We start from the raw sequence: 12,463 nt of genomic DNA on the forward strand, positions 1-12,463 counted from the left end.
CTCCATAAGAGGGTAGTCTTTTGATCATGCTCTTTTGTATTCTCTCAGTCTTCCATCATTAAAGGGATGTGTTGGTGTACTTAAAAAAAAAAACTCTTTTATTTACACTTTTTTATATCTCTTTCTCCCTATTCCACCCCAATCCCTTCCAATACCCTAATACCAGGCAGGAGAGAGAAAGGGTTAGTGGGAGACAGGGCACAGTTCTCTTAGCTGCTTCCTGCTGGTTAGAATCCCTGGGTTCCTTGGAGCCAGTCCAATCCTCATTTCAGGAGATCTCCAACTCTTGTCTCACTGCATCAACAGCAACAAGAGCTTCGGGGATGAGGGGATGGGGGAAGTGGCAACAGCCTCGTTCTTTCTCTAAGATACTCCATACTTTCTGGGCCCTGGCATTTCTTCTCTCTCCAGAGTTCTCAGATTTAAACTATCTGCAGCTGGCAAGGAGCTCCTGTCAGATCCCATATGAGGCAAATTGTTTGCTGCTGTGGACCATCTGAATCAGTCCCGCATCCCACACCTGGGATTAAAACAAAACATGTTTCTAGCCACAACAGGGATGTATCACAGATAAAGACTGTGCTTATATGTCTAAGAGGTGGTCAGCATGGTGTTGTGTCTATAACCTGCTGTTATTTCCACATATCAGAAAGAAAATCCTATCAAGCATGCAGGATTCGATAATTTGTACCAGTTTACATCTTGCCTTTGTCTACAGACTAATACGGAGCAAATGAAAGCATATATTAGGGTGTGGGGTGTGGATGATCAAACATGTATGTTTCCCCTGACCAGGAACACGTTGTATCCTAGTTGAGATCAGAGAGTTTCTGTCCCTGGCACCAACCTTAGTGACGGGTCCTTGCCTGATGACCCCGGGCAGATTTCATCGACAGGTACTCCACCCCCCGGATGCCTTGGCATGATATTGGTTCTGTGGTCCACGGGAAGGCAGCTCGTGATGTGGCTCGTCACTTCATCCAGCGCTGGAACTTCACAAAGGTACCGATGTTGCAACGCTTTGACGCCCACGAAGAAGGATGGTTCCTGGCCGAGGAGCAGCTCAGAGTGCTGGCAGGAGAGCCGCTGTGGCCACCTCTGTGACACCATCTGTTGGTGGAGCTATCATTGCCATAGTGCTGGGCTTCAGAGCTCTACAGAAAAGGAAGATGGTTTCTGGAGTGTTATGATAACAACTTTGGATGCAGGGTGATAGATGTTATGATGATCACAGCCTGTGGATTTAAGCCTTTGAACATCAGAGACATATGTGTTAATTAAGGATTTGCAGAGATGGGACCAGTAGTCATGTAGACGGCTATTATGGGGTCTGTGTGGCTTGTCTAGATGAGAGGCTCCAATTGTAAAGCCCATTCCTGCCCTGGGATGTCCTGGCCTTGTGTATGTACAGGACTATGGAGCAGGCTCTGACAAGGGGAAGAGGATGAGGCTGAGTCATTTCTTTTCCCCAGATGGAGCCCACTTACAAGCTACCATTGCTTGTAACAGCAAGATCCTAACATGCAGAAATCCAGTCAAGTCATGGTGCTATTAAGGGCCACTGCATTTATTTGCAATAATGATGCCTGTCTCCTCTGAAAATCTGAAGAAGGAAGTTAGTTGAGTTACTCAGAGTATCAATTTATTTATCATTCATCTGAAAGTTACAAAAAGTTGTTGGAGAAGTTGAAGGGGATAAATGAATAAGCAAAGCAATATTACCTCTAATCTACTATACTGTCAAAATAAAAACACTGCTAATATTCACAATTGGGATTTTTTTGTGCTCTTGTGCCCTGCTAATGAGAGGATAAATTAATCAACACTCAAAAAATATTTTAGATACAGAATCTTTTCCCAGAAAAAAGTATCTCTGCATAATTTCTGATGGTTCAAATACAGTGAGAATTAGTTAAAATGCTAATTAATAGTACCAAAAACTTTTTTTTAAGGAAACAGGGTCTTACTGTGTAGCCCACTGTGATCTGGAACTCACAGTAATCCCCCTGTCTGAGTTTCCAGAGTTCTAGAGTGACAGATGATCTCCTGAATTCCTGAGTAATATGAATCAAATTATTAGTCTTAGTCCTACTTTACTGTGGAGTTGTTTAAAATGAAATTTTAAATGAAATTTAATGAAATGAAATTAAAATGAAATTGTGCCTAATCGCAGCGGTAGACATGTGCAACATAGTAAAACATTAGCCCACAAAATAAGAATTTGATTTTTGCAGTTATGTATCTTCATAACTGTATGTATGTGTCTTCATTACATCTGATTCGCATTATAAAAGAATGTGTGGCCGCTACAAATGGTAAAAATTTACCTTTTCTGTTTCAGATAATGAAGCCAAAATACCGTTCCCTTTCATACCCCTTTCTGCTCCCAAAGTCTCAAACCACTGCGCATGAGCTGAGGTATCAGGTGCCAGGGGCCGTCCACGCCAAAGTGCAGGTAAGCTGAGCGCTGCTGGGTAATGGCACTGGGACTGGACTAGCTGTTGTGCTGCCTTCGCCTCAGATTTTTCAATAAGCACTTTTTTCTGTAGCCACCTAAGTGGATCTTTGAATATTCAGTGTTGTTTTCACTCTTAATGGATTCAGTTTGCCGTCTTTCTAAAACTCATGTGTATGTCTAATGTATGTGTATGTCCTCAGGAAGGCGACAGTGCAGGCAGAGCTGTTCCCGTGATTCCTTGAGGGGTAACCCTAGCAACGCTTCCCCAGTAAACCTGGGGCCGGCTTAAGCACCAGGAACGAGGCTGAAACTTGGAGTCTGGGAAGGGAGTTCTCATTCAATCAACTTTTAGAGCTTAATTAACCTTTACCTTTTTAGAAGCTCGTTTAAAAAGAATAGGAAGCTGTTTGATAGAGGCACGACATTTTATAGCTTCCGTTCCAACCATCTCAAATCACAAACAAGAAAACTCATGCCCATTGGGACCCTGCGGCTTATCCAGGGCCACCCAGTACTAATGGATGGATTCAAGCTCTAGCCCAGTGGTCCTCAGTTGGTCAATGACCTCTCATAGGTCTTGAAGTTCTGCCCGGGCAGAATAAGGATGGGCCACCTTTGGCACTGCCTTTGTAACATCAGAGGCTTTGCTTAGGCAGACACCAGGCACCCTCCTTGCTATTCATGTCACCACTGTGGACTGACAGAATTCAGACTGGGGTGCTAGTGAACATGCTTTTCAAATGAAGGGTCGAAATCTGCTACTCTGCACTATGCAAAAGCACAGGCGTTTGCCTTGCAGAAATAAAAATATGTCACAAGAGAGACAAAAGTAATACAGTAAAAAGAACAAACCATCTGGGCGGTGGTGGTGCACACCTTTAATCCCAGCACTCCGGAGGCAGATGCAGGCAGATCTCTCTGAGTTTGAAGCCACCCTAGTCTACAAAGCGAGTCCACGACAGCCAGGGCTACACAGAGAATTGTGACCTTCTCCCCCCTCCCCCGCTCCTCCCAAAAAAGAGAACAAACCAGGGCTGAGGAGATAGTTCATTTGGTATAGTTGGATCAGGAGTATCTGAGCTTGAGCCTCATGTAAGGCATGTGGATGGGTGGGTGGATGTGGGGTGGGGGTGGGGGCAGGGGGAGGGAGATGGAGCCATGAGGTCCCAGGGATTCACTGGCTAGCCAACCTAGTGATCTCCAGGCCAAGGAGAGATCCTGTCTCAAAAAATGGATGTTCTCCCCAGCCAACAGTATCCAGGCTTGTCCTGCAGGGCCTCAATGTAAGTCAGGCATGTGCTCATGTGTAGCCACCCACACAAGGGCTTAAACACCCGCATGCATGCAAACACACAAAGAAAGAAAAGTACAGGGAGTAGATATGTATTCATTGTGGTTCAGGAAGGTATAAACACTTTAAACTTGGAGGCATGGGGAGCTATTCATTTGCATATAAGTTGATGACTATTTTAGGAACCTACTTAATCTATTGTGGGTAAGAGCTTACTCATTCCGTAAGATGAAACAAGGATGTTGGTATTATGGAAAATAAACCAGGATACAAGACTTGATCTTGCATTAAAATTGGTGTGGTAGTCATCTTACCACAGCTAGCTTCTGTTACGTATTGGTCGGAAATGCATTGTTGACAGGCTGGTGAAATAGCGTGGTGTGGGGGTGCTTGCTGCTAAGCCTGAAGGCTTGAATTTGACATACTGTACTCACATGGTAGAAAAAGACCCCCGAAGGCTGCCCTCTGACCTTCGCACTCTCCCTGTGGCAAATGTGTGCCCACACACATGCACCAATAAGTAGATATATAGAATTTAAATATATGTATTGCTGAGATGTTTTGGCTGATTGTATCAAGACTCATTCGCTCATTTATTCACTGACTCAGCCAACATGTTTAGGTCCCATATGTTTATGTAATCATATGTTTAAGCACTGTCTGTTCACACTGTAAGCCATTATTTGCATCCTGAGAGGGAAGGACCAGAAAAAAAAAAAATTGCTGCCTCTAGAGATATAATAGTTTTCTGGGAAAGAGAAAGCAGGGAGATTGGAAACTTGTCTTCGCTACTCACCAGGCTGCACTTACAGCTTGCTAACAAGGCAGGCAGAGCGGGTCTCTTCCCTGAGGAGTGAGACCGCCTGCTGCATACCGCTGCCCTTGGCAAGGGGAATGCATGCGGCTAGTGTGAGGCTAGAACAGGGGTCTAAGAATGATCCTGGAAGCCCAAGTGACCTTGAACTTGCCCATCACCTGTAAACATAGATGCTTGCATAGATGTGAACATAGATCACCTGCATAGATGCTTCTTACAAAGATTAACCTACAACAGCTTTCCGAAACTGGCTTTTGCCTGTGAAATGCTGGTAAAGATTTCACCAAAAAAAAAAAAAAAAAGTTTCTAAGTCTTCTTTAACATGGATGGGTATTGCCTTTGTTATGCTAATGTGCCAGGGAGCCACTGAAGGGCTTGCCTGCCATGGGGTCATTTCCAAAGTTTATCCCACAGGAAATTTCTCATTTTATTTCTTCTCTGTGTCTGTCTGAACAGATAATTCAGAGCGTGAGGCTCATACATATGAAGGGCTCTCCAGTGAAAGCTAGGGCCAGGAAGGTCTCTGAAAGCACCAATGCCACTGCTGGGCTGAGCTAGAAATGAAAGGGAGGGACAGACAGACATTGAGGAAAGACATAGACTCACTGAAAACTAGGGGCAGGGAACCGAAATGAAAGAGAATTAGTTAAATGTCATTGATGTCATCCCTAGAGAGGAATGTGAGTGTGTCATGCTTGGTGGGCCTGTGAGAGAGCTGAGGTCACCAGTGAGGCATACTCCCACAGCTCCGTGCTGTGTCTGTTCTGGGTGACACAGAATGTAGCTGAGAGTGGCCTTGATAGACAGCCAGCACTTCAGGAACGCAGGGCAGTAGTCGGCTAGCATAAGATCCTGTCGCAACAACAACAAAAAGCATATATTTGATTTTGTAAATTTTGTGTTGTTTTTATTATAGGGCCTCTCCCCCAAATTAAAAAGCCCAAGACCTAGAGAAATCTGGAACTCTGGTTTTCAGCTGAAGTAACTGTAATTCTGAGACAAGACAGTGTGGACAAGCAGACTGTTGGGAGACCTCACCTTGCTTCATTTCTCTGTCATTCAGTTCTGACACTGGTTACTTCATGCTTCACCTCTTGTTCATTTGCTCCAAACACTAGAGTGCTTTTCCAGGACCATGGCTGTGCAGGGCTTAAAAGCAGGCATGTAGGCAGTCTATATATATATATATATATATATATATATATATATATATATATATATACACACACACACATATATATATATATACATGAAAAAAAAGAATACCAAATGACTGTCGTACTGCCCACCCTCTTTACAGGGCCAATGATGGGCAGTGATGAACAGGAACACTAACACATGCAAAGCACCAGAGGGAGGCCCTGGCACTGTGCCAGTCTGGCGCTTGTTAGGTCCTGGGTGTGATCCAGAACAATACAGGATTCCTTCTCTCTCCCAGCAGCTATCAACTGCCAGTATCAGTTTTGTGAGCATCTCCCCCTCTCCACATAGGACATTGTCTGGCCTTGATCTTGGGCCTGTACTCACAGCCACTGGGAATACATCTTTGCACCTGCTCTTTTGAGTGCAAAAGGCCCTGTGAAATGGATGTTCCATTTAGGACGGAGCACTCACTCCAGTGAATGGCCCTGACCTATGCCTATACTGAGAGTACTAAGTGGAACTCGCACAAGAACAAACAAATAAAATCCCACATGAGACTGGGAGGGAAGTGTGGATGGGGGACGGGAGGGAGGGATTGAGGGGTAGACTTGACTAAAACACATTATCTGCGTAAATGAAATTCTCCAACAATTAAACACGGCATGGTGGCTCACACCTGTAATCCGTACATTAGGGAAGTAGAAGCAGGAGCAGCAGAAGTTTGAGGTCATCCTTTTCCACCTAATGAGTTCGAATCCAGCCCGTGGCACATGAAACCCTGTCTCAAAACAGAAAGCAAAACAAATACACAAAAGCCAACCAGTGGAAAACTCTCCTCTGTTCCATCGCTGTCAGCTCTTTATGCTTTCTCTCATACAGCAAACGGTGAGAAAAAGGGTATTTGACATGGTAAAGGTAAATAAATGGGAAATTCCATGACATTTTTCATGTGCAGAAAGGAACACAAGTATTTGTTAATATGAAAACACTTGCACGCCCTTCCACAGAGGGGTGGTATGGCCAGGATGAGAAAGAAACCGTACCTTGGAGAGTGGAAGCCTGATCCCATCTGAACAGTCACTTCTCAGAAAGTCACTCAGACATGAGAACTGACTCCAGAAGCTTCCGCAAACAGCTTTGTGTGGTTCTCTTTAGTGCCGGGAATTCTAGAAGTCTTCCCAGGACACACAGAGAAGATTCAGCAGAGGAAGGCCCCCACATGGGAGGCAGAGAGAGGCTGTGCTGAAACTGCCGGCTCACGGGCCATAGAAAAGAGACAGCCCATCAGTGCAAGACCAGTCCTGGCTAGACACTGAGACCTTGTCTCCAAAACCAACCAAGCAACCTGAGTGATTGGTGGGAATGAGCCTTGACTCCCTGCAGTCTGGCCTTAGCTCTGAGGTATAAGTGCTGATGGTGGGCATGTTTCCAGTGAACCCCAGGGTGTCTGTAGACACCAAGGCCCCAGCAAGGTGACCGTGCTTCATCTGTCACATCCTTTAGGACCATCTCCCATCACCTCTCCTCCTATTGTATCTTTTTGGTTCCCCAAAGTACCCAGCTATACATATCTGCCCTCACGCAGTGTTTTGCCCCTCATTTCCTTCGTTAAACACTGTGCTTTCTTGCTCTCCTTTAGCCTCAGGAGTGACTTCTTCCTTTAGTTCCGGTAAATGGCTGGTCTTATGACATTGCCTAGCCCGCTGAGCAGCACGCACACAATCTCAGGCGCTGTGGAAGGAAGGAGCTTGAGGAGATGAACATTAGGTCAATGTCTTCACAACCACTGACAGTGGTTGCTTTTAGCCCAGACTGGAAGAATGAGACTCTACTGGGGGAGCACTTCCCTTTTCTCATCAGATTACAAGGCCTAGGAACATCCACACGAATGGATGCCAGCCTCGGCCTGAAGGACACACACAGTGCTTTTGTCCTAAGTAATCTTTGTCCATAATGCATTTGTGACACTTAGGGAAATAACAAGGAATCAAGATATATACATATATACAAATACATATATGTGTGTGTGTATATACATATATACATATGTAATATACACATACATGTATATTACACATGTGTACACATATGTGTATATATATACACACACATGTACATACACACATACACATTTTTAATTTACAGGGACTAGAAGCATTCTGGTAAACACTTGCTTGGGACAGATGCTAGAAATGTCCTGAAGATTTTCCTGCAAGAGACATTTCTGTTCTTCGTGCATTAATCTTAGGCCCCTTGTATGGAAGGGAAAGGATTGTGGTTAATGAGCAAGCTATTTTTACTTTAAAAAATAGGACACTGCACAAAGGAAAATTTCTAGTCCTGGTTATGATTTTGACCCTAAACCATCAAATCAGATCTATGCCACTTTTGTATATTTTCAAGTTGTGTGTTTAAATTTGAGGTCTGAAAAATATGGGTTAGATTTCATTCCTAGCACATTTCCGGTATATTTTTTCACATGTGAGGGGATGGGCCTGAGGCTTGTCTCTTTTATATTGTTTCAAAACTAGAAACATTAGACGAGCTGGTGAGGTCAGTGAAACGAAACGAGGAGAGTGATTCTTAAATTGAAAGCAAATGGACATGAGTCAACACATGCTTGACGGTCTTGACTATTGACAGGATTCTCTAGATTATCAAAGATGTAACACAATTAGAATGATTTTCTACAGTTTCAGGGTTCAAAAGGCAAAAATGCAGGCAGAGCCAAAGAGAAATTCATAGTTTCAATTGCTTGTGTGGTGACAGCCAGATTTTAACTAATTACAAGAGTAAATAACTAATAATCCCAAATAGTTTTTCCCCCTTCTTGCTTAAAATCTAGCTTTCAAGTTTTTCCCAGATAATGACTGTTTTCAATTAAGTGACTTCCATTGTGAGTGAAAGCTATGAATTTGGACTTGGGCAATGGGATTCGTAACGATGAGCATGGGAGTTGGGCAACTTCCTATGTTTGGGTTTTGTAAGCATTTTGAGACCCTCCACTTTGGCATATGGCCTGTCCCATACAAATAGTGTGGTTTCTGGGTATACAGCTTGACTTTAAACATTTAAATGCCTCTAATTAGCTGCCCTTCATGGAAAATGACAGCTATCTGACCTCCTTGCTCTCCTTCCTGGTAGGCATGGCTAATCAACTGCCTATTAATTGTACCCTGCCCCAAGATTTTCTTTTTATCATTGCTTGGAAGACATTGAATTGATTGGATAGGACATGGCAGTTAAAACCTGCTTTGACATCTAACTCTGCTAATTTTTATCTTTCATGCATGAGTTTACTGAGTCTTTGAATCAGAGCAAGTTTCAGAGTGAGAAAGAAGATAAAGTGTAGGTTTCTGAATCTCAGGGGAAGGCTAGGATGTTCCCATCAGGGTTGCTTATAAATTTGAGCTTGTAACTTAGCAGAGCCATGTATCACTAGGAACCACTTCTTTATTTGCACATTGGAATTTATAATTAAGTTTTTAGGTTAAGATACAAAGGGGGTCTCATTATGACAAATGTACTTGTTTGTTCTGTCATTAAGCCTTAGCAGTTCAGGAAGAGAAAGAAAGGGTGGAAGGAAAAGAACGAGAGCATAGGAAGGGAGGAGAGGGGAACCCAGAACTCAGCTGGTCAGTAGAGGGAACGGAGCTCCAGGGCATTGAAATGTTCAGGGTGAAAGTACCATCTCGAAGCTGTGAGGCCCTTCTGTCTTTCCAGTGTATGCAGCCAGGTGCCAGCTTGCCTGCCTCCAGAGTCGTGGATTTGAGTGAGGATGCGTGTCTAAGAACCTTTCCAATGCAGTCTGCAGGCCCAGCGTCACACTGCTTTACAATAATGTCTACCATGAATTTAAACAAACTAAGAGTTGGAACTTTTGTTTAATCTTTACTCCTGTCTGGTGACCAATAACACAGTTCCTTTGGAGATCCTGTCATTTCCTGGATTATTTTAACTTGATTAGTGTTCATGCGACATTTTTCCACTTGACACATTTCTGTGTGTTTACCTGATAGCCATGTGTGTTGGCAGAACCAGCTAATAAATATCCCTTATCAGATCAAATAGCTTTGAGGGTGACACAGCCAATGGCTTTTTAGTAAGCACGAGCATTGCAGCTCCTTAGGCTGGTAGATATTATTTTAAAATTGTTAAGTACTTTACCAGACCTTTTTATAGATAGTAGATTTAACACAATTGTCTCCTGGGTTGCATTTACAGTCCTGGTAACTGCTCAATCATCCTTCTCACTTATCTTACATTTAAGTTGGTTCTGCGAGGGACAGTTTCAACACTCATTTAAGATTAGAAACAGCAGATATATTTTTATAGCTATCCTCCTTTTTCCCCTTTCATTCTCCCACATGCTTCCCTCTTTTCTCACTTTTACTTTTTGTGAGACAGGGTGTCATGTAGTCCAGGCTAGCCTTAAATTTGCTTTTGTAGCCAGGGATGACTTGAACTTCTGATCCTGCTGCCTCCACTCTCCAAATGTTGGGATTATAGGTGTGTGCCAGTTACACCTGGTTTAAGTGGTGCTGGAGATGGAAACTAGGGCTTTGGGTATGCTAGGCAAACATTTACCAAGTGTGCCACATCCTCAGGACTCTAACGATTCTTCTGTGATGATTATGAAAAACCGAGATGCACGTACTAAGCGCTTACTATACGTAAAAGTCATGCTACAGCAGTTAAAATACTAGAAGGATTGGCAAGCGAAGGTCATATAGTGTTGGGAAGGCCATGGGATGCTCCATTGTCCCCCTGCCCACACCGCCATGCACAGGTACGAGTCTACTTTGCAGCATCTCTGATGTGATCTGCCATAAACCCAAGTGCACCCTCTAACACTACCATCATTAGTGAGCAGTTACATACTGTTTGTTTACTAGGCACGAGGCTGGCTGACACACACTTCACAGTTATCAATCTCTGCCCTGCCTCGGGGTCCTTGACTTGTAAGTGGGTACAGCTGAAGGGCAGTCACAGGAAAAAGAGGACAACCTAAAATTGTGATGATCTAAGTAAGTCTTCGAAATATTCCTTGTAGGAACCACAACTTGAGTTTTTAAGTTTTGAATGAAAAGAATGCTGGATGGAAGAGTGCTGCTTTAGTTTGCTTTTCTGTTGCTACAATAAATGCCATGGCCAAAGGAAAAAAAAAAAAACCAACTTAAGGAGAAAGGGGTTTGTGTCATCCAGGGATGCCAAAACAAGAGCTGAAGCAGGGGCCATAAACACTGCCTACTGGCTTGCTCCTGGCTCACATTCACAGCTTTTAAACAGCCCAGGCCCACCTGCATAGGTGTGGCACTGCTCACAGTAAGCAGGGCCCTCCTACGTCAATGGAAATCAAGAGAAAAGCCTCACAGACATGCCCACAGGCCAATCTGATGGAGGCAGTTCTTAACTGAGGTTCTTTCTTTCCTGGTGTAACAAGCTGACAATCGAGATGAGCCATCTCAAGGCTGTGTTCTGGACATGATCCAGCTCTCTCTCAATATCCCAGTCATTGTATCAGTACTAACCATGTCATCTCGGTTTTCTGATGGATGCTCATTGCTGATTGCTGTCTTGTAGTTGCTCCGATCTGCAGCTGACTGGTCTGCTGGCATAAAGCACCATGAAGAATCGATCCACTCTGCCTACACCCATGTAATAGAAAACAGCAAGCACTACATCTATATTGAAGTAAGTATGTCCATAAGTCAATTACACAGGAGCCTGCCTTGCCAAGTGTCTAGGTTCCTATGACCCAGAGTCATTTGGAGGAAGGAAAGAGTTCATTTGGCTTACATTTCCATGTCACATTTGGTCATTGAGGGAAGTCAAGGCGGGAATGTAAGCAAGGCAGGAACCAGGGCAGGACCCAAAGCAGAGACTGTGGAAGAACACTGCTTACTGGCTTACATCCCTCGGCTGGCTCGGCCTGCTTTCTTGCACCATCCAGGACTACCTGCCCAGGGGTGTCAATGTGGCAATGCCCCCAGTGAAAAAGACTCCCATATCAATCATCAGTCAAGAAAATGCTTCAGAGATTTACTTGCCTATGGCCAAGCTGATGGAGGCTTTCTCCACTTAGGTTTCTCTTCCCAGATAACTTTAGTTTGTATCAAATTGTCAGAACACTAATCAGACAACAAGTATTATACAAAACTATAGAGACCCCACTTCAGGATACTGTATTCATAAGCACTAATTGAGTTATGAAGGATTCCAGAGAAGTATCAGTTGAGGTCATTTGTATTTTTATCCCCCAGCATACCTGAGTTTACTTTGCACCATCTTTAAGTCAAGACTCTGATGGATTCTCACAAACCCTTGTACTAACAAAGTCCCAGCTCATGTATACATTTGGCCTTTTTGTTTTGTTTTATTTTGTTTTGTTTTGAAGTGACCCTAGCACAGATGTGGGAGTGTTCACTGGTCTGTGGTTAGAGTGTCTAGAGAGGCATGTGCTTTTTCAGGAGCGCACGCCCATGCACATGCACAGGGTCAGTTGCTCGTGCAGAGGATCAGATACTCTGCTGTGGGCATCCTAGAGCAGGGAAAGGGAGGGAAGGGAACATGGAAATGAGAGATGTGAGGATGTTAAAGCTGAGAGCCGCTATTCATGACAAAGCCTTTTTCAGCCCCCCAGACTGTGTTCAGAGTCCATGCAAAAATAAGAACAGCGAGTTTAATGTGGAAACTTTAATTGAACTTCAAAATAGATACAGAAATAGTGCAGATCCCTTGGAACCCCTGGAAA

General features: G+C 43.8%; 1 protein-coding gene across 5 annotated transcripts in view; it reads left to right on the top strand.

The window, feature by feature from the left end:
* The window catches only part of Pld1 (phospholipase D1), a 215,427-nt gene that overhangs the window by 153,587 nt on the left and 49,377 nt on the right, over positions 1-12,463 (top strand). For all 5 annotated transcript variants that reach the window (XM_060378160.1, XM_060378159.1, XM_021645734.2 and 2 more), the window contains 3 exons: positions 884-1,002; positions 2,342-2,455; positions 11,293-11,403. In XM_060378160.1, the coding sequence (XP_060234143.1) occupies positions 884-1,002; positions 2,342-2,455; positions 11,293-11,403 (344 nt within the window). The remainder of the gene's footprint in view (positions 1-883; positions 1,003-2,341; positions 2,456-11,292; positions 11,404-12,463) is intronic.

This window comes from Meriones unguiculatus, chromosome 2 (genome assembly GCF_030254825.1).
Source record: "Meriones unguiculatus strain TT.TT164.6M chromosome 2, Bangor_MerUng_6.1, whole genome shotgun sequence".
Classification (NCBI taxonomy): Eukaryota; Metazoa; Chordata; class Mammalia; order Rodentia; family Muridae; genus Meriones; species Meriones unguiculatus.